The following is a 22,465-nucleotide window of genomic DNA, read 5'->3' as shown; positions in this document are numbered from 1 at the left end:
CTTCAAAATTTATGTGCTTTCTAGGCTTTTGTTGCTTAGTTTGAACCTAAAATTGCCCAAGAAGCTATTGAAGTTGAACACTGGTCAGTTGTTATGCAGGAAGAACAGAATCAAATCAAGTGTTGTGATGTTTGGGAACTCGTCCCACCTCCTAAGGATGACAAGGTCATTGGTACCCGTTGGGTTTTCAATTACGACAAATTTTATGCTCCAATAGCTTACTTAGAAGTTATTTTTATTCTCATGGCATTTGCAGCTCACATGAAATTAAAGCTTTATCAAATAGACCAAAACCACATTTCTCAATGGTCATCTCAAGGATGAAGTACACGTCAAGCAGCCTCTAGGTTTTGTTCATGAAAAATATACTAACTATAGATACACGCTTAAAAATCCGTTTATAGATTAAGACAGTCCCCTCGGTATTGGTATGAGCGTCTCGGTCAATTTCTAGTAAACAACAGTTTCGTTCATGTACACTAGATCCAACTTTCTTTACTTTTTATAAACATGATCCTTTTTTATTTGATCGAGTTTATGTAGATGATATTTTGTTTGGATCCACTAACGAATCTTTATATAAGTAGTTTTCTAATTTCCTGCTTAAAGAGTTTGATATGAGTTTAATAGGTGAACTTAGTATTTCCTAGGGTTACAAATTAATCGATCTGCTGCAGGAACTTTTATTTACCAATGTAAATATATCAATGATCTACTCAAAAGATTTGCTCTTGAACATTTTACTCTTAAGGCTACATCTATGAGTACTTCTGTCAAGCTCATTAAGGATAAACAAGGTACATCTGTAGATGTCACTAAATTTCGAGATATTATTGGATCACTTTTATATTCAATTGCCTGTCATTCGGACATTATGTATATTGTATGTTAATGTGCTCATTTTCAGTCTCAATCTAAAGAATCTCATTTGAATGTCGTTAAGTATATTTTTAAATATTTGAAAGGTACGAGTGATTTGGATTATTCTATTTAACCACATCATCCTTTGATTTAATTGGTTTTTCAGATGCTGACTATGCAAGGTCACAGGTTGATATAAAAAGTACAAGTGGTGCTTGTGAAATTTTAGGTGACTATTTAGTTACATGGCACAGTAAAGTAAACATCTATAGCCCTCTCTACTGTAGAAGAAGAATATATAGCAGCTAGTAGTTGTTATGCTCACATTTTGTGGATGCGAGAAACTTTGTAGGATGTTGGTATTTATCATGATAATACTTCTGTAATTAATATCTCTAAAAATCATGTCATGCATTCTGGTACTGAGCATATTGATGTTCGTCACTATTTTCTACGAGATAATATTACTAAGGGTAATATTGAGCTTATTTATATATCTACTGAGAAACAGCGTGCATATAGTTTTACTAACCCTTTATATGAAGATAGATTTTGTCTCATACATAGAGAACTTAGTATGTGCTCTTTGTATGTTTTATTTAATTTCTCATGTGCATTAATTTCATGAATTATTGTCCGGATATATTTTTTCTTTCTTTTCATTTATTTTATTTGATGGTTTCATTTTTTTAATTTTTTTAATTTTTTTTTGCTTGTTGATTCCGAATTGCATGCATCAAGATTAAGTGAATCTTGTGATGTGACTTATTACTTCCCTTTTATTCTCGATTTTAGTGCATGTATATTGGTTTTCAAATATATTTCCTCTTTTTATGGTAACTCTTTACTTCTATCTTTACTTTATTCACTTCTATTAAACTTCCACCTCTTTTAGTTTTGTTCTTTATATATCTCTCTTCATCTACATCCTCTTCTTTTTCATATTTCTCTATAATCCCAATCTCTCTTTCATCTTCTTCTCTAACAATACCTTGTCAACATAATCACAATACTCGTTCTCGTTCCTCGGGTCACAAAAACCCTAAGGTTGCGGATTCCGGCTCTAAATGAGGACGTGTGGGTAAGCATGATTCTAAGGTCTCTAGCCATGCTTCTCAAGAATCTTCTTCAGTGCATGCAAAACCAAGTGGTTCTAAGGTTTTTTCTAAGTCGATTTTGAAAGAACAATTGTGTGATTTGGAGCTTCTCAGTCGAGTCGGCGTTGTTCAATTATTTGAAGCTGTTGGGTGTGTATCTTTGTTGTCTCCATCATAGGTGATCTATCCAAATCTAGTGAAAGATTTTTATGCGAAATTTTGTCTCTTTTAAGGCAATATAGTTTTCTCTGAAATTCAAGGCATGCTAATTTGTTTCAAGGCGGATCTTCTCTCTTGGCTTACTGTTGTTTCTGACAAGGGTCCATGTCTTTAAACTACCCATCAGGAATTCAAAAACATTCCTCGCTTCCAATACGAGGAGCAATTGAAGACCATTTTCAATGTCAAATTTATTTCTGCCTCCATCAAACCTCTGGTATCTAATTTAATTCTCATCTCTCTGTATTTGTTTAAATTGTTTCATTCAAATGTTCTTCCTCATAAGAATGGTCATGATCGATTCACCTTTTCAGATTCTATTTTTTTGTCTGTGTTTGTAAAAAGACTCCATGTGATATTACTTCTTTGACTACTCATAACATTAGTCACTGCTCTAGTCATGAATCCATGCATTTGCCTTATCCTGGTTTATTAATAAAAGTTTTTGAGTATTTTTGTTTCTTGAACCCTTCTATTCAGTTCAATAAGATTGTTACTATATTTAATATGTCTACCTTGACTATTAATAATTTGGTCCTTTCTAATTCTAATGAGTTATTATTTGATAATTATCACCGTGTTTTTAACGGTTTACCCAATTCTTCCAACTATGCTTCAGACCCTTTTGACCAGGATACCACTAATGTTTTAAATTCTCTGCTTGTTAAGTTGAATGAAAACTATGAAGCCATTTCTTCCTTAAACCAACACTTTTTTTTGTTGATTTCTTGGGTTCTCTCACATCCCAAGTCATTATAATGAGGGATTCATATGAACTCTTCAATTAACATATCTTCCAGTCTGTGGATGCCATTAACTCAATGCTCAACATTCTTTATGCTCATGACAAACTTTTGTCCAAGACTGTTGATTTTGAATTCGATTCTCTACAAGAAGGGACGTGCTCTACAACTAATGTGAGGGAAAAAGAATTTATGAAACTCTTCTTCTAACTTAAATCGGAAATAAAGTTGTTATCTCAGCAATTTTCTGCTATACAAGATAAGTCCAAGATATATTGGCATGGGAAGAAGGATGGGATTTGTGACTACATTCTGCAAGAGATTATTACACCTATTCCACTCTCTGTGATTCCTCCACCATCAGTCTTTGGAATGACCCGAGAAGTGTACAAATCCAAGATCATTGAGTGGCTACATGAGAGAGATGGAACGACACCAGAAAATGATGCTTTTGACAAGGTATTTTCGGAATATGGCCAAAAAATCATCTACCCACCTAAGTCCAAGAGCTAGGACAGGGGCAAGGTCAAAGGCAAGGCTCTAGTTGATGTTTCTGATTTAGATTGAAGACCCTTTTATGATGATGAAGGGGGAGAAAAAGAGTTTGTCTAATTTGGTGAGACTGTTTCCTTTATGATATATTATATTGAATTTGAAATATGTTGGTTTTGGAATGATAGGTTCATGTTTTATGACTTGGTTTGATTATTTAAGACTTGGTTAATCTTGGTTTTATAGGTTTGTTTATTACGTGTTTTATCGGCACTGGTCTATATGTTATTCTGTTTATTATATCTTGTCTTATTTAAATCATCATAACATTGTCTCATTATATTGTCTCATTTATGCTCCTTTATACTACTTGTCTCATTCATACACTTATTGCATAAAATTTATAATTTGTATATGTGTATACTATATTGTTGCTAATCTCTGTAACAGGCCTTAAAGTATTTTTGATAGGGGAAGAAACTATTCTTCTTGTCATTATCATAAAAGGGGGAGAATATTAGCATACAGGTTTATGACGATAAAACTATTTGGACAACCATCCGAGAATAACGCAACAAGGTCTCCAAGATAACAGATTATGAGACATAGTATTTGTAGGTGATAGAGTTTTTTATAACTTCTAATGACTCGATAAATATTATTTTAAAATAAACTCTTCATGGATAGATCTATTTTGAACTAATCTTCTTATCCTTATTAAGGTTTATCTCTTTACAAAAAACTAACGGATTATCTTCAAAGACTTAGTCAAAAAAATGTCAAACAATTTGTTTAACAGCCTTATCTTAACTTTTTTTGAAAATTAAATCCATTAGAAGTTGTGCTTATATGTATATCTCGTGTTTCAGATTACGAATAATGCTGTTCATGATCTATCCATATACTTTTTTGGAAAAACTTTCTTGTTTATATCTCTTGAATGTCCAGTCAAACAAGAAGATAGTTTGAGTTGTAAACTTTCGTTATTATTCACCGCGTGTATTCATATCAACTTGTGTCAGGTTGTGGCAAGGTTTTTATTTCAAAGGATTAGCTAAGGTGGCCAATGGGCTAGGTGGTAGAAGTAGTGCTAAGTAGAAAGTGTATTAAGGGAAAGGGTTTTTTCATCGAATCAAAGAAAGATTGTAAGGTCTTTTATTGAAGTTGATATAATACATTTTTTATGCTTGCAGGAATGGGGACTTGGATGTAGGCCATAGACTATAACTAGGGGTCGAATAAAGGAAAAACTATTGGAGTTTTGCATTATATAATTTCTGATTATTATTGCTTTATATTTTAGTAATTTACATTCTGCACATTAATTTAGACTGCCTTAGTCTGTCTCATTCGTGAAATGGTATGTTCCATTTATAAAAGAGACTGTGCCACTCATCTTAACAGTTTGTTTTTCGAATATAAAGATTGTGCCTTCCAATTTCAGTAACAAACCTACTAAAAAAAGATATTTACATAATAAACTTTATTTATACTAAAAATGTTTTGGTATTGATCATAGTTTACAAGTTTACAACTAATCAAAATTTATACGTAGGAATTACAAATATATAAAAATATAACAAAAGCATACACCTTTCTAATAAAAAAGTAAACGGGATTAAATAAAAAAATGGTTAAAAATATATTATCATTTCACTACAAGAAATCACAATCAGACAACACTTATAGATGATTATAGATGTTGTCTAGTTTTTTCCCAATATTTTTTCACCCTAAAAAAGTATTGTTTGATATAGTTAACTGCAATGATTTTTAAAATTGTTGTTTGGAAAATCGAATGAGAATAGTCTTTTTAATAGAATCCTTATGCAAGTTATATGGTGTAAAGTTTACAATGGTTTAGAACCATTATCTACTAGGACTATTTAGACAAGACTTTTTGGAAGAGCTTTTATCCAAACTAGGAAAATTTTACAACTATGCAAAAATGTAATTGTTCTAATATTATTTTAATGTGTTTTTTATGCTTTTTAGATGTGGCATTTCTAATTAAAACCAACGTCCAGGTGACTATATAGAGAAGATATAAATAAAAAGAAATAAAAAGAAAGCCAATCTGCCAAAACAAAGGCATAGATATAACCAACAAACCAGCAACGAACAAAACTAAACCAAATTTATATCGTGTTATATAGCCATAAATAATTCAAAATACCCAAATGAAATTGCAATACGAAAGTTTTGATTACTTCATCAACATCTCGCATGTAACTAGCCACATCCTCACTTTCATCAATATCGGGAAAATTTGTCATAAAAAATTCATTCTTAATTTCTACCTCGACGGAGCCCTTATTCTCATCGTCATTATCTTTATAGTACTTTTTCTCGGGTAATTTAAACACAACTGACCATAATTTCTCAAGAGCATCGTCAATATAACAAACTTGCTTAACATTTTATTCTAAAATGAATGGATCATTCATGTGTTGGAAAAACTTAGTATCTTAGACTAAGTTATGAATCATTTTGAGACTCTATATGAGTGAGACACGATATGTGTTAGTGATGTGATTTTATTGGAACATATTCTACTCTACGAGGGGATTCTAACGCGTATTTACACCCTCAAAATGAGTAAAAGTTGAATAAAAGCTAATATTCCAAAGTGTGACCTTTTAATATGATATATGGTTTTGTACCACATCAAGAGTAGCATCAACCCCTTCCTTGGTGTTTCTTATAAATACCTTGTACCACATCAAAAATAATAACAAGTACTTTCAAGCCTCTCTTTATAAATAGAGTCTTAGGAAACCAATTTTATTATATTAAGAAAAAAAGTTATTTTCTTAGTTCTCGTTCTCTTCAATTCTAAATTTTCAAAATATTCCGGTGATACTTTCTGGTTAGTCTCAAGCTCGCTGGGAGTAACGATGTGCCTTACTGCAACTCGTTTTATCCTTGGAGGCTATTCGCCCACACACACGTTGAAGGATAATATGCTTTAAGAAAGACTGTCAGGCAAATTATTTAATTTTGTTTCATTCATTGTTTGTTTACACCACTTTGTTAATCACACACACGAACACGATTATTATTATAACTTGGTTTTTTGTAGATTATACAACATTTACAATTCCGTAGTGAATTGATCTCACAAAAATCGAGCTTCTGTGTTGGCTTTCAAAAGTTTATCGAAGAAATTTGTAAATAGTTTGCCTAACCCTGACGTACAGATCGTAGTATCCGATGAGGGTCAGACACCTGTTGGACATGGGCCTCCGGGACATGTGCTTATGGAACACACTATCATTGGATAATTTAGTATGCCCTTTGGACATACATCAACTGGATTTGCTCCTCCGATATTACATACGGTGCCTAGTGGCATGTAGACACCTATAGTATAGATGCACATAATGACTGTTAAACCTGCGGTGCCTGTTGCTCATGTTATGCCAACAGTGTCTGCTGCACATATTGATAAACCCAAGAAGATTAATGGAACGAACTCCAAATGTTGGCAGCAAAAGATGTATTTTTATCTAAGCACGTTGCATCTGGATCGCTTCCTGAAGGAAGAGGTATCATTTCTCACTGGTAAGAGCAACACATAGACTATGTACGCTGTGGATGCTTGGAAACACCCTGACTACATCTGTCGAAATTATGTGCTGAATTGTTTTGCTGACTCATTGTATAACATGTATAGCTCAAATCTTGCAGCTAAGGCCTTATGGGAGTCACTTTACCATAAGTATAAAACCAAGGACACTTAGACTAAAAAGTGTATTGTTGGCTGCTTTCTTGACTATAAGATGATGGATCCTAAGACTGTGGTCAGTCAGGAGCAATAATTGTAGGTGATCATTCATGCTGAGGGAACGGTCATTAGTGAGTGTTTCCAAGTTGCTGCTATGATTGAAAAGTTGCTACCCGGATGAAAATATTTCAAGAATTACCTTAAGCACAAGCGAAAGAAAAAGTTTATTGGAGGAAGTAACGTTAAAAAACCTAACGAGCTTGGTACCGAATACATGTTATGGGTTAGCATAATATTTATAACAGTTTGGCTAGATTTGTTCCTCCATCAAAAAATATTATTTCTCGTGTTGGTGTTGTTTCTGGTACGGCAGTGACAGACAAGCATATTACAGTGATCCATGTGATACTTAATATGGTGAATATTGGTGTCAGCTCTGTATGCTGAATTTCAGAGAGAATTCGGAAAGTTGTTAACTCTAATACATTAGTCGATCAAGGATCACTAAATGTGGGTATATTGGAAATTTATGTTGTACCTTGGGCCTCTTCTGGTTGTACCAGTGGTTAAGCTAGAAATGTAGGTTGTGAACTATGTTGGTTGTGAGCCATTTAAATTTTTTTAGAGAAATTATTTAATTGAACTTATAGTGACAAGAACAACGTAATATGTGCTTACTTTCTCGTTTGATATTAAAACCTTAGAGGTTCTTAATAAATATTGTGAAACCTGCTCAGATGAGAGGTAGTGACCTGATATGTGCTTAGTTTCTAGTTTGATAGTAAAGTATTGGCCACGTGTACTCATTACCGAGTAAATAATAAAGCTAAATAGAGATGCATGTGCTCTATAGGCACTACTACAGAATTAAACCTGGATAGCATTTATTTTCTAACTTCCATACCACTTTTAAGTGCTATGCAAGCCAGTGCTATGCAAGTGCAGTTCACTTGTATAGCACTTTTTAAACTGATATTCAAGTACAGATCTTACATAACACTTATAGTTGTGCTATTCAAGTATGCGTCACCCAGCTTAGTCGATACTATAGTATAGCATTTACAGAAATGCTATGGAAGTAAAACAACAATCCTTCCATAGCTCTTTGTGAAACGCTGTGGAAGTAAAGAGTTAAAACATTTTTTTTTCTTTAAATCATAAATAATTTTTTATTGCACCATTTTTAACCTGTAATATTCGTGCTTCAAATAAATTCAATAAAAAATATTAAATTATAATAAAAAAGATGTTGAATTCAAATCACAATAATAAAAGTTGGAAAACCTTAATTACACTTCAATTCATATACATTTGAAGTACTGTCATAAAAACATGATAGTACATTAACAAAGTCTTGCTAGAATCCTAAAAAGAAAACAATTTTCTTCCGCTGTTACATAGCATTTCTAATATCAAAACGCATTTCTCAATTGCTATAACTAATTATAATTATATGTTAATATTTACTTCGTGAACAATTTGCCTCGGAGGTAGCGGTTATACAAGAATCCTCCCCAATTCTTTTGGAAGCACACCATTTTGTTAAGAGGATAAGTCTTCAGTCTAGGGGTGTAGGTAAACTGTACACAACAAAAAAAACAAATATTTATTTTAAGATCAGATACAAAATTCACTTGTAATTTATAAAAACACTTCAAGTTAAGAATTTTTTTACTTACATTAGGACTAATTTGTGTCCGACCAGCACATAATAAATCCTCCATGAACGATCCAACAAAATATCCACAATATATTCCATCATTTAATGCCTGCTTCGGGCACTATTCACATAAAAATAAAGAGAAGATCACAAAATTAAATAATTACAAGTCTTATGTCAAAATTGTAGGCATAAATAACTAAAAACTTGACCACTGCAAGTCATCATTTCCAATAAGCAAAGCGTACGTGTTCATTGTCAAAGGAAGAGTGCTCTAGAACCTAATATACTATGAAATCATTAGATAATAGTATATTCTTAAGAAACTTTGAATTTAAATGTTTGGACATACAATCCAGTCCTTGTGAATGGGCAGAAGGAAGTTGGTATGGCACCGATAATTTACACTTAATTAGATATTATAGTTTAAGCTTGAGAATGAAAAGGGTATCTTAATTATGTTAAATCCTGTACTCCAATCGATGATTATAAGAGAAAATCTACTACTGCACATATCCAAAAGTATCAATTTATAATTAACTATTTAAGAAGTTCCATCTGATGATATATATTAAGATCTCCTTTCTCATAAAGCTAACTCTTCTTTAGCTATCTGGTTTACCAAAAGCTGCTGAAATCTAGTACTACTACTTGCTACTTATAAAAGAACATACTCCCTCTCAAATAAAGTACACTAATCACTATAATCTTAAATAAATAGAATCAACTTCTAGCACTCCAAATTAATTAGTAATATAACCAAGTCATTTGAATTAAAAAGTAAAAAAACTTGATCACCTGTACTTTGGTCCATTTAAAACTGTTAAACATTTTAGCCGTGTACTTCTTCCCAGGGTTGGTACGAAACATCATCATAGCACAGTGTAGAAAAAATATTACACCACTGTTAACAGCACATTAGAGGTCCACCTGAAGTTTATATTTTAGACATGAACAATTTAAATATTAACTAACGTTTCTACAAGAGCTTTCACATTCTGGAAATTTGTTGCATTAGTCATTGGAGCTGGATCTAAATAGTAGATGCTCTCTGTTGCTGTGTTAATGGCGACCAAGATCCAATGTTTTCTATATATTTTTTGTTATAGTTAGAAGCAAATATATTTAAACAAAAATAATATACATGTATATAATAGGTGTCACTTACGAAACGTTATAAGGCACAAAAATCAGGTGGTCTTTGTCAACATGTCCCTACAAACTTTTCGCCAAAAATGTATTGGAGTTATCCACTAAGTGAGACACCTGATGAGCTGATACAAAAGAGAATTTTGTTGCCATGTCGAGATTTTTTGATAAAAATACCTCAGACAAATACCTTGAACAAAGAAGAACAGCGATTAGAATTTTGTTGTCAAGTCATTAAATTTGATTTGTAGTCATATTACCTAATATAGAAGACAAGGCTGGACGCGCTTAGCCATTGAGCATTCAGAACCTCTAAAATATTTTCTTTATTAATATGATCGATCCACGGGTCGGCATCCCAAAAAGGTCTCATTTCAACCTGTATATCTGTAACACGATCGAACAAGATAGCAAGGTGAACAAACTCCAACACTCCATCATGACATACATCTTCTAGAAGAGGATAACCAAATTGTTTTGAAGATATATGAATAATGGACTCGCTTGGTTTCTCCTTCTCTCTATCTGCATGCTTATGATTCTCTTTATCTTCAAATTTCTTTTGACCCGTGGCATTCTTACCAGTTTCCTTGTTCACGGTTCTTGGAGATGTCTAAGAAATAGGAAAACAATTAAACAATCAGACAGTAAATAATAAATTTCGTGCAAAAGAGACAAATCATATTGATAACTAAAAATTAGAGACTTAACCTCAAGTTTAATTGAGACTAGTTTTTGGGGCCAGGCAAGAAAATACCCAGGCGCTTCACGAACAAGGCTGACCTCGTCACAAGGTCTCGGAAGCTTAGTATTGAACTCCTTCTTTTCTGTCACTTCAAATTGGACCCTCACATATCCTTCTTCTAGTGGAATACCATGAAGAATTCTATCATTCAGATCATTGTGCAAGATCCATCTCCCTACATATCTACGTCCAGGATTCACGTACAAATAGCAAGCATTTTTGCCCTGTATTTTTAAATATTATCGATGAGAACATATAGCATAGAAGGTTGTAATCGCATCTAAGAATATATCATATATATATATGAGGAAGATCTACATCTAACAAAGGATCAACGTAGTCATGAACTTCATTATCAATGTCAAAATTATCCATATGGCTCGAACCTCCAGATTGTGCACCCGGAGTATAACCTTTAGTTTTCAATTCCTTCATTTCATTAATCAAATAAGAAACATCATTTTTCAATTTAGATAGCTCATTCATAGTTGATAATGTTTGCAGTGACGTCTTAGTTACGCCCCATCCTAGACCTCTCACTCGTCCTGGATACTCCAACGGTTTTACCCGAGCAAGTCATCACTTCCAATATTAGTAAGCTCATTTTCGGGCAAATGTGCTGATATGGTAACCTAAAACAATAAAGTTTTACACTCATTTCTAACTTGTAGTAGTAAAGTGCAAGACAATGATGCATAGATTAGTATATAAAAATAAAAAATAAAAATTATTACCACATCGTGAAGAACTTGCAATCTAACAGGATCATTGATTATACCATCTGCGTCACGCCTATCATACTCCCACGTATCTAGTCGGGTCACAACAGGATTTTGTTGACCTGCATTAATTTTGTCTTGAAGCTGCTCACAGAATAGATCTCTGTAGTTAGACCTATATCTACTTTAATCACATAATTCAGACTAATTAGAAGTAATTTCTTAATTCAAATGATAAAGAACAATAGTAGTTTCTTAATGATATAGTATACATGCAGAAGTATTAACATTATATTACAATTCTTATTTATTTATCTACAAGTGATATCAACAATTACAGTGAGTGCTAGTTCTAGCAAAATATTAGTACTACATAAAAATAAAAGTACTTCAACATATGGCATCCTTGGGGCAACAATTTAAAAATAATTGTAAAGCATACTTTAACTTACAATTTTTTCTCTAATGCGTGCATATCCAACACATGCCTTCTTATATCGTGCCTCCATTCCCAAAGCTTTTTCTTTATTTTTTTCACTTTGTTCCTATAATTAAATTGGCTAGTGAAATAGAATATACAAAAAAATAAATTGATTTTAAAAAAACAAACTACTAAAGAAAAAGAAAAAGTATACCTTGAATTCTTCTTTCAATGAATTTTCAATAAATTGTTTCCAGTAAGGTCCCACGGTCGATAAGTGTGCATACAATTGGGGTGGTAAGGCAGAGTAGTTACCATTTTTATCTCAATCTAGTTCTAAATTGTCTATGAAGGTTACCAGCACGAGCAATTATCTTTCTCCTATGTTCATCTTCAACCCCACCAAAAGTTTCCTACACAATTATTTAAAATAAATCATTCAATATTTTAAAACAGGACAAAAGAAAACAGAGGAGTTGAATTGCACGTGTATACAATCTATAATAGAGAGCCAAATGAAAACCTTTTTTAAAGCCCTTAGCTTAAATGTGCTCTTTATTTGTCTAGTTTCACTCAAAAATCAAATAAAATACTACCTACTTATTTGTGTTTTTTGGCATTTCTAAAATTTGAGGTTGGGCTTACCTTTTTTTCCGCTAATCTGTAATGACAATGATATAAACATAATATAAGTACACTATAACAAATATTTGGACAACTGCTTTGAGGTTGTTGCTTACATTCTGAACCAGTCCAAATGCTGAATGTCAACTCTATCTCTACCTAATTTAAGTTCATTATATTGTATCAATTTAGCTCTAAGGTACTAAGATAGTATGGTTGTACTGAAGAATTTCAAGGTTCTGGATTTTTAAGTAAAAGTGTTCAATATCTTACAATTGCACCAGGAAAGGGAATTAAAGCACTTTAAAGTTACCATCAATTTTTTTCTCACCAAAAGCAACAGTCTGGTTTACCACCAAAAGATGCTGGAATCTAGTCCAATTGTAAAAGGTACAGAGAACATCACAGTCTCCTGTGTACTACTACTTGCTACTTATAAAGATCATCAGAAGGGAAGGAATCTTTACTAGTAATACAACATTTTATTTATTTTTTATATGTAGATATAATCATTCAAAGATAGGTAACTCATAAAGATAGGTAGCAGGGAATTTACTTACATACAGTGAAAGATGCTGTAATTTTTAACCAAAAATAAAATGGAGAAGAATAGGTTGTACCTTAACTTCATCCCATAAATTCTGCTTTAGAGTCTTCCATTCCTTTTTGCGCCAATCATCACATGTAATCGGGATATTCCTTCTTGCATAACAACCGACAAAATGTACTAAGGTCATTGACTCTTTACCAATTGGTTGTCCCATTTCATTCCAATTAACCTAAAACACATTAGAAATAACTAGTACAAGTAAATTAACAATCTCCTACATAGTGTCAATAATCATATTTTATTTTTTAATTACCTTTTGCACGATGCCTTTAGTCCTAGCTTTCTTGACTTTTAACAGATTGACGATACCCCGCCTCCCTCTTCCTTCTTGGGTGGCACTAGCATCCCTGGTTCCACCAGTACCACTTGTACTTGAGGATTCAGCAGTCATAATCCTAAACAAAGAAACACAAAATTTAATTCTTGCTCTTAAACATAAAATTTAATACAAGATATGTACACAGGTTTATAAACAAAAATAAACACAGTTGTTGATACTGAATTAAATTTATTAGTTTCCTCTAGTCAATACAAAATTCTTATATTAAAAAGAAGCATAATCTGATGTGAATATTTTATAGTGCATTGGTACTAATCACAATCCTAAACAAAGAAAACACAACAATTAATAGAACACTAGTGCACAACTTTCCTGAAAAAATAATCTGGAAACAAAGAAGATAGTTTTATAGTACCAGATAATAATTAAAAGTTCATAATTTAAAATGAACAAAACAAATAATATCAGACCAATTTATGAGACAAGCTTGAATAATAAGAAAGCATACATACATTTCTTACATTTAATTTGTCTTTTACGTTTTTTGTTCGCCTTTGACGTTTCGTGCCCATGCACATTGTAAAATTCCGGATTCACATATTCACCCTCATCATGATCATTCCTGGAGTAAAAACATTCATAATCATCATCTCCGTCTATATTAGCGTGAAAATTCATTCCAACAAAAGGATCATCAATATTATCAACTTCTTCATCTACATCATCACTAACTTGATAAGTGTTATTCAGTTTGTTTGAAAGTTTGTTTGAAAAGACAGCAATGGACCACTTCTTATCAACTGGATCAGTAACGTAGAAAACTTGTTGGGCTTGTGTTGCCATTATGAACGAATCATCTTTGTACCCAACCTTTGCAAGATCAACCCGTATAAACCCCGAGTCTTCAACTTGTACACCTCCGACATTGTTAACCCAATCACAATCAAATACTGGTACTCTAAATCCAACATAATCGAGCTCCCAAATATTTTTAATCCTTCCAAAGTATGTGGTCTCGGCTAAAACTGGATCTTTATCTTTACTTGATGATTAGTGTAGTGCCGTAGCAGTAATTGAAACTCCACTATTCTGCATTGTGCTCCTTGCATCATGTTCCCTTGTGTAAAAGCTGTACCCATTTATAAGATAACATTTGTAAGAATACACAAATGGATCAGGCCCTCTTGACAACCATTTAACTCGGTCTGGTATTGATTCATTATTTTCAATTAACTCATTTACGACATAAGTTTTGAACCAATCAACAAATGTGCGATTGTGTTCCAACTCTATCCAATTAGCACCTTTTCTTGAATGTTCTTCACTGATAATTTGCTTATGCAAGTGTACAAAAGGAACAACATCAATGGTGTTGTGTAGAACACAAATGTGGGCACGATGCCATTGTGTACGATCGATCTCAAATTGTTGACCACCAGTTACACCTTCACCGCAAATCCTACCACTGTGACGATCACTTGGAAGACCAATTGCTTCCACGTTTGGAATAAATTCTGACCAAAACTCTATTGCTTCTTCTATTAAATAGCGTTCTGCAATGCAACCCTCTCGTCGAGACCTATTCATCACATATTCTTTCAAAATTTTCAAATATCATTCGACGGGATACATCCATCTCATACGATCAGGACCACACATTCTAGTCTCATAAATTAGGTGCACGGTCAGATGAACCATAATGTCAAAAAAGGATGTTGGAAAATACATCTCAACCTCACAAAGTGTCTCAACAATTTGTTGTTGTAGATACGACAACCGCCTTGGATCAATTACTTTGTTACTCATCGATTTAAAGAACCAACACAATTTTGTGATTGTTATTCGCACCTTTTCAGGTAAGATGGAACGTATAGCAATTGGGAGAAAATTCTCCATTATGACATGACAATCATGTGATTTGAAACCCTTTAATTTCATGTCACTCAATGAAACAAGACTCTTGATGTTCGATGAGTATCCTTCTGGAACCTTGATAGAATGAAATGTTTGTAGTAACACTCTCTTCTCATCTCTAGACAGAGTATGAGCAGCAGCAGGTAAGTAAGGTTTTTTTCCTGGCTTCTCCACGGGGCCTAGTTCGTTTCTTATCCCCATCTCCATCATATCCATCCTTGCATTTAGACCATCTTTAGTTTTACCCTTAACACCTAACAAAGTACCAACTAGGCTGTCAAAAACATTTTTCTGCACATGCATGAGATCGATGAAATGTGTAACATAGAGATCCTTCCAATAACTCAACTCAAAGAAGATCGAACGCTTCTTCCAACCCCGAGTGGGAATATCCTTTGCAAACTCCTTACCAAACTGTATGATCAAATTTTCCACTTTTTTAAACACGTCACCACCTGATGGTATAGGAGGAGCACGTCGTTCTTCAACTTCCCCGTTGAATGCTAAAGGCATATTTCTGTACCGATGGTTTGGTGCCAACCACCGCCTATGCCCCATATAAACACATTTCTTGCAATTTTTCAGTCTAATATGATCAGTCCCGTCACTGCATATAGGACATGCATAATAGCCTTCACGCTATACCCGGAAAGATTTGCATAAGCTGGAAAATCACTTATTGTTCCAAATAACATGGCCTTTAACTGAATTTGATTTTTTCTATGTCCATCATATACTTCAATGCCTTCTTTCCATAGTAGCTGCAAGTCCTCAATTAAAGGTGCCAAGTAGACATCAATGTAATTCCCAGGTTGTATTGGACCAGATATCAAAATAGATATCATCATATACTTGCGCTTCATATAAATGGTGCCAAGTTATATATCATCAAAATCACAGGCCAAGTACTATGAGAACTGCTTTGAAGGCGGTGTGGGTTCATACCATCTGTTGAAAGTGCTAGGCGAAGATTCCTTGGTTCTTTCCCGAAATCCTTATATGTATCATCAAATATCTTCCACTGAGGTGAATCAGAAGGGTGTCTGAACAACCCATCATTAATTCGAGCATCATGATGCCATATTAAATTTTTAGCATCTTCTGCGCTAGCATATAGTCGCCTAAGTCTGGGTAATAATGGAAAGTACCACATAACCTTGGCTGGAGAATTTCCACTTTTATAACGTTTTAAAGAGCACTTGGGACATTCGTCAAACTCTGCATACTCCTTTCTATAAAATACAATCATTAGGGCATGCATGAATCCGTTCATGTACTAATCCAATGGATTTGAGCATTTGTTTAGCCTCGTACGTTCTACGAGGGAGGACATTACCATATGGCAAAAGTTCACTAATAGCTGTAAGCATCTGTGTGAAGAACACGTCAGAAACTTGATGTCCAACTTTTAAATTATATAAAGTCAATACAGCCGATAATTTGGAAAACTTGGTGCAACCCGGCCACAATGGTAAAACAGCGTCATCCTTTAACTTTTCATGCATATCAGGATGATCACGTAGCTCTTCCTCATTAAAAACATTGGGGATTTCATTTTTATCACTAAAACTACTGCCCTTAATGTCTCTAAAAATATTTGTATCCACTTTGTCTGCAAAGTGATAGTTTGAATTCAAATTACTTGCTCTACGTTCTCCTTTTTTTTCACCATGATAAGTCCAACATGTATAAGTTTTATCAATTCCTTCACATACTAAGTGTTCCTCCAACTTGTCCAGACCATCGACTTCTACAATATTCAAACATTTTTTACAAGGACACAAGATAAACCTCCTATCCCTAACATGTTTAGCTACATGTTTACAAAACTCTTTCACACCATTTTTATATTCTTTTGACAAGCGGTCTGCATTTACCCATTTACGATCCATCAAAACTAACTGCAAATTAATATATTTTTCAGGTTATAATTTGATAACTAAAGTTTAAAGCTTTTATGTAAATTTAAAGAATATCGTAACTCATCCAACAAGTTATCTTCACAAATCTCAGTATTAAGAAAATATTTTTAGTACTATATATATTCTACAAATTCCCTCCTACAGAATACCATGTTATGTAACTAAATCATTTGTCTACAATATAAATATATCCTACCGTCAATAATCAAACATGTTGGAATAAATATACAACAGAAAAGGTACTTGAACTGAACGATTCTAACATAATTAATTAGGCTAAGTACCAAGTCAGATAATACAAGTACAAAGAATAAATCTAAAATCTTATCCCGCAAAAACAAAAATTTCTAAATCACTAAAGTTATTTCACAATGATAAATATTACTGTTTGATGATGTCGGAGAAGACCATCATTAAAGAATGGATTAACAATCGTCTCCAAATATAATAAAATTTAATTATTAGTCAAATTATTTTGTAAGTTCAATACAATACATCTAAATAGCTACATATCAAATTTTCAAATTTAAGAAACACCTACATATAAAAATAAAAGACCGTATATCTAGTTTAAGAATATTTTTGATAAAAATGTATTTGAACCACTTAACTTAAAATCTGCATATATAAAGAACCTTCATGAAATTTTGTATCAGTCTTAATATGAGTCCAGTCTAGTAGAGTACTGTAATTTTTACCAGAGAATCGGTCTAAGTTTTGTATACTCGTGAGAGCTGGGTTCATTATCAGAATGACCAAGTAGTGTCTAGCGAGTTAATGATTTTAATCTGGTAGCAGCATGGTTATGGATATGTATTATCCATAAAGAAGGGTGGTGTTTATATGAGTATTGTTATCTTTTCAGTTCTCTCAACTAGAGGCCACAACATGATCTTTAATATTCTTGATTCTTGATGACCATCGTCCGGGACAAATTGTATGCTTACCGAAAATTTGAAAATTTTAAAAGGATGATGGTAAATGATCCACTAGATTTGGTGTAACTGGTCCTTTATTCACTGTAAAATTATTCCTCTGTGTCTATACTTCTATGAAGTGATTGACAATAAAATTGTTGTTAAATGCTTTTAAAGGGTTTGTTTCAGCTCAACTAAACTTAATTACCCGCACTTGAAATATTTACAAATCAATTTTACAGGTTTATGTATGCTTATTGCTTAGACAAAAGAAAGAATCCAGCATCTGGAAAAGCTTTATGGGTGATGTACTTGAAGGGTAAATTTGTGGGTCAAAAATTCAGACATTAAAAGTGAACCCAACAGGCAACAAGCATGAACAGAGTACAACTTTATTACAGAGAACATCACTATCACTGTCTCGTGTGTAATACTACTTGCTACTTATAAAAGAACATAGGGAAGGAATCTTTACTAGTACTACATCATTTTAATTTATTTTTTATATGCGAAATTGAGACCGACAAAGTGAAGTCTACATCATGTACTGGGATTTTTCGCAATACTGCTTATGAGTTAGCACTTCACCCCATATTTCAAATTGTGTCTATAATTTGTTACAGCCTTACATTTGTTCCCTATAATTTGTCTATATATAATTGAAAGTTCTTGTTCTAGCAATTAATTTAAAGATTGTATTTGATATATGTAAATATAGAAAAAAAGACGATATCTCTAGTTTAAGAATATTTTTGAAAAAAATGTATTTGAACTACTTAACATAACAAAAAAACCTATCCAAAGAACCTACTAATTCATAGTTTTATAGTACAGAGCTAGTTTTTTAAATCATTTACAGAGCAACTACTCAAGATTTTATAAATTTTATAGGCATCATCTACTAGCAAACCCACCAACAATTAAGCTACTAGTTGAGACCAATATTTACATACATGTATATATACATAAATTAATCTATTATTTAAAAATATATGAGTATTCATAACATTGATCATTATTCTTGGATATTGATATTTTTATGGGAATAACATTGATCATTATTCTTGGATATTGTATAATTCTCTCTGCGTTTAATTACTTTTAATTACTGTCCTGCATCAGACATTGTATGTAATCAAACAAGCATCTCAATATGCATTTGAATTTATATAATATTGACAATCATTAAAATCACTATAATTTCTTTCCACCAAAAAATAAACCTAATGTCTAGGGACTAGTAAAATATTGTGAAAATTATAAGCCACTCAACTTCATATGAAACATGAAAGAGCAGAAATATACCTTTACTACAAGTAAACCAGTGGAGATTTCAGGAAACTTTAGTAGCAACTGTTCTAGAAAACTTTAGTAGCAATTGTTCTCGAAAACTTGCTCTATAAGTATTTGCAACTTCAAACCCAAGACGTGGTCGAGAAAATTCCCTGTACCGGATGGCTCAAGTTTATTTAAAGGCCAAAATAGTACAGAAAATCATATATAAATTTATTGCCAAATTAGCATGTAATATATCACGAGGAGAAGTATTTAAACCAAAAGTAATAATTAATTTCAAGGAAATATTAGTGACACAATTTAGAAGATTATAATTATAATACCCTTTCCTAGTCCCTATGTCAATTATAACCAATCCTTTAATGCTGCCAAAACCCCTGCTGCCCAACACAAACAAGAGAGGCACTTAATGAAAACTTAAAGACCAAACTTTTTGACTCACGACCAGACTAACCGCCTATGAAATATTTAACAGTGACTCATTGATTAGGCCCGTCTCCCAAAGGCTTCGATACTTTTACATAGTTGTATTGAGGAGCCTTTCGATCAGTTTCCTGAGGAGGGACTCATGAATACAAGGATGCAAGTAATCAATCTCTGTGCGATTACTGAAAAACTGTGCAAGAAAATTCACGTAACTATAAATTAAATCAATATCTTGAAACTCACATGTTTCCTAATACTTTGCAGGTATGAATGTATTGAGAATTATCTATTAGGTTCTCTCTTTTTTGGTATTTACAATATAGCTCTATACCATTTGAAAGGCAGCAATTAAGCTTACTGTCTGACATACTTCTAAAGCCTGTAAGGTATCATTCTTTAGATTTTACAAATTGTATAGGCATCATCTACCAGCAAACCCACCAACAATTAAACTACTAATTCATACCAATATGTACATACACATGTGTATACAAAAATTAAGCTATTATTTAAAAATACATGATTGTTCATAACACATAATTTAAAAGGTGGAAATTCCAACACAGTGACTTGCCCAAACACAAATGATACCTAATTCATAGTTTTATATAACTGAAATTAACGATAACACAAGACCTGATTTGTAGTCTTTGAAATCGAACTTGTAATTAATTGATTATACCCAATTCAAAGAAGAGCGAGTAGAGATCGAGGAAAATAAAGTGCCCTAATTGCTCGACATAGTTTGCTGGAAGATTAAACCGCCCTAATTCAGATGTAAACTGATGGAATCAGGAGGGAGAATTGATCCATGAAATTAGTGATGTACGTAACTGTGTGAATGTATTTAGTGTTGAGGATTGAGAGAACAAATGGTTAAGTTGGAAAAGGAGTTAACACTTAGAATTCATTAATTTACATGACGTTTACAAAAGTGCTATACAAGTATTTATGGATTTAAAAATAAAACAAAATTACTTAAAATATGGTAACTTGCATAGCTTTTTCCAGAAACGCTCTCTTAGTTACATCTTATATAGCGCTTCCTTTAAAAACGCTATGTTATTTCTCTTCATGTATTTTTCTTTTTATTTATGGTTTTTTTAGAATATCTTAGATAGCATTTTTGAGATAAATGCTATGTAACCTTTTCACTTGCATAACACAAAATAAAAGTGTTATGTAAGTAAGGTATCCTAAGTTTAATTTTGTAGTAGTGAGACTGAAGATTTAAAACCATTTTTATACATATAATTAAGATAGTGGAGAATCAATAATCAAAAATCACAGTGTGAATTTTTTTCACAAGGTGAATATCATGATGCCACTGTACCTTGCTTGCATTAATCAGATGGAAGGGAGATACTAAAAGATTATGATCAGTTTAGACTATTACTAAATTTAAGAATATAAGTTATGAAAAGCTAATCATTCCTTAAACAAGATACCACAAAAGGAAATAGTTGAATTTCCTATTATCTTTGGAATGTATTATGACATTCTTTGGAATTATTAAAATTATGGAGGTATTTGGAATAGAAAATTATTGATTTTTTTATGAATATTGGAATGTTGTGAAATATTTTTGAAAATTACTAAAATATGGGTGTATTTCAGAACTTGATACAAATACTTCTAAAGGAAAGATGAAATCCAAAATCAGTTGAGAGATTTTGGATGGATAAATAGATAATAAATGAGTCTAATGATATTCTATAAATGAATCTAATTTGTGAGATTCATAAGAATGCAATTACAAGGAATAATTCTAATAATGAGCCAGTACTTCCTTATGTATCTATAATTAGAAATCATCTGAACGAACTTATAATTTTTCGGATGAATGTGAGGATGAACCTAGAAAGAGCAAGATACTTGGAAAACATGTTTGTCCAGAATGCCATGCTTCTCTGATAATTTTTATCAAGAGGACATTGATTAAAGTTGAAAAGTCAATAAACTAAATATTTCTAGCTCATATACTATAAATGGACTGTATTGACCTCTCTATGTCCTTTATGGGGGTAAAGGATGTTAAGAAATTGAGAGAGTGGTTCAATCTGACAAAATCGTATTTAAAAATTATATGAATCTTCCTACGAGATAGAAGCCATGAGATTGGTTCTATTTGAAAAAATCGTGTTTAAAAATATTTGATAGATCTTCTTACGAGACAGAAGCCATTAGGACCCAAACCAATTTTCAAATTAGGAAAATGTATATATGGGTCAAATATAAGTAAAAGGTCAAACTGATAATAAGATATTACTATTAAAGTGATTACCCAATATACTTTAAGAAATATTCTCGAGTTATGAGAATCAGGTTCATCAAGATGATATTAAAATTATCATATTGGAAATTTAAATGTACATGAATGAACATTGAGACAGTCTTTCCTAGTAGAGATTTGAAGAAATATTATGTGCCTAGAGGGTTTCTCTGGCTAAAGAATAGTACAAAGTTTGTATTTTGGTAATCATGTTGAGTAAATAACATACACACGTGGAAAATGGCTTATTAAAATTTGGTATTTCTATGATAATCAATGGCTTCAAAATAAATGATATGGTTTCCATTTTGAGGACGCTCAAAATTGGTATTTAGGTGAATGAAGATTGCCAATTTAAGGACGCTTAAATT

The 22,465-nt window shown here is 32.5% G+C and overlaps 3 protein-coding genes and 1 long non-coding RNA gene across 9 annotated transcripts; 1 reads left to right on the top strand and 3 right to left on the bottom strand.

Moving 5' to 3' along the window:
- The first annotated feature begins 1,756 nt into the window (after window positions 1-1,756).
- On the top strand, window positions 1,757-3,679 carry LOC141672609 (uncharacterized). Its single transcript, XR_012555614.1, has 2 exons — window positions 1,757-2,136; window positions 2,305-3,679. It is a non-coding gene; the product is annotated as an uncharacterized LOC141672609 (long non-coding RNA).
- Window positions 3,680-8,392: 4,713 nt separating this feature from the next.
- Window positions 8,393-9,984, bottom strand: LOC141671824 (uncharacterized). The gene is made up of 5 exons (XM_074478199.1): window positions 9,968-9,984; window positions 9,775-9,888; window positions 9,598-9,703; window positions 8,819-8,920; window positions 8,393-8,719 (listed from the first exon to the last, which is right to left on the bottom strand). The coding sequence occupies exons 2-5, from the start codon at window positions 9,819-9,821 to the stop codon at window positions 8,603-8,605; spliced, it is 372 nt and encodes a 123-aa protein (XP_074334300.1). The 5' UTR covers window positions 9,822-9,888; window positions 9,968-9,984; the 3' UTR covers window positions 8,393-8,602.
- LOC141671823 (uncharacterized) lies at window positions 9,968-20,752 on the bottom strand. 6 transcript variants are annotated; one of them, XM_074478194.1, is made up of 12 exons: window positions 20,459-20,752; window positions 19,406-19,545; window positions 14,080-16,631; window positions 13,869-13,969; window positions 13,321-13,462; window positions 13,078-13,236; window positions 12,048-12,246; window positions 11,865-11,957; window positions 11,428-11,556; window positions 10,660-10,917; window positions 10,209-10,561; window positions 9,968-10,138 (listed from the first exon to the last, which is right to left on the bottom strand). In XM_074478194.1, the coding sequence occupies exons 8-12, from the start codon at window positions 11,919-11,921 to the stop codon at window positions 10,015-10,017; spliced, it is 921 nt and encodes a 306-aa protein (XP_074334295.1). In that variant the 5' UTR covers window positions 11,922-11,957; window positions 12,048-12,246; window positions 13,078-13,236; window positions 13,321-13,462; window positions 13,869-13,969; window positions 14,080-16,631; window positions 19,406-19,545; window positions 20,459-20,752; the 3' UTR covers window positions 9,968-10,014. The 6 variants fall into 6 exon arrangements, with proteins under 6 accessions (XP_074334295.1, XP_074334294.1, XP_074334297.1 ...); XM_074478193.1 differs by having other exon boundaries at window positions 13,860-16,631; XM_074478196.1 differs by having other exon boundaries at window positions 13,869-16,631; window positions 20,505-20,752.
- LOC141673636 (uncharacterized) lies at window positions 12,154-17,153 on the bottom strand. The gene is made up of 8 exons (XM_074480384.1): window positions 16,576-17,153; window positions 16,160-16,493; window positions 15,074-15,900; window positions 14,483-14,926; window positions 13,856-14,389; window positions 13,321-13,462; window positions 13,078-13,236; window positions 12,154-12,246 (listed from the first exon to the last, which is right to left on the bottom strand). The coding sequence occupies exons 1-8, from the start codon at window positions 17,151-17,153 to the stop codon at window positions 12,154-12,156; spliced, it is 3,111 nt and encodes a 1,036-aa protein (XP_074336485.1).
- Window positions 20,753-22,465: the final 1,713 nt, after the last annotated feature.

Source organism: Apium graveolens, chromosome 7 (assembly GCF_009905375.1).
Source record: "Apium graveolens cultivar Ventura chromosome 7, ASM990537v1, whole genome shotgun sequence".
Classification (NCBI taxonomy): Eukaryota; Viridiplantae; Streptophyta; class Magnoliopsida; order Apiales; family Apiaceae; genus Apium; species Apium graveolens.
Note: the sequence above shows the minus strand (reverse complement) of the source record. Positions and strands in the feature narration are given on the sequence as shown.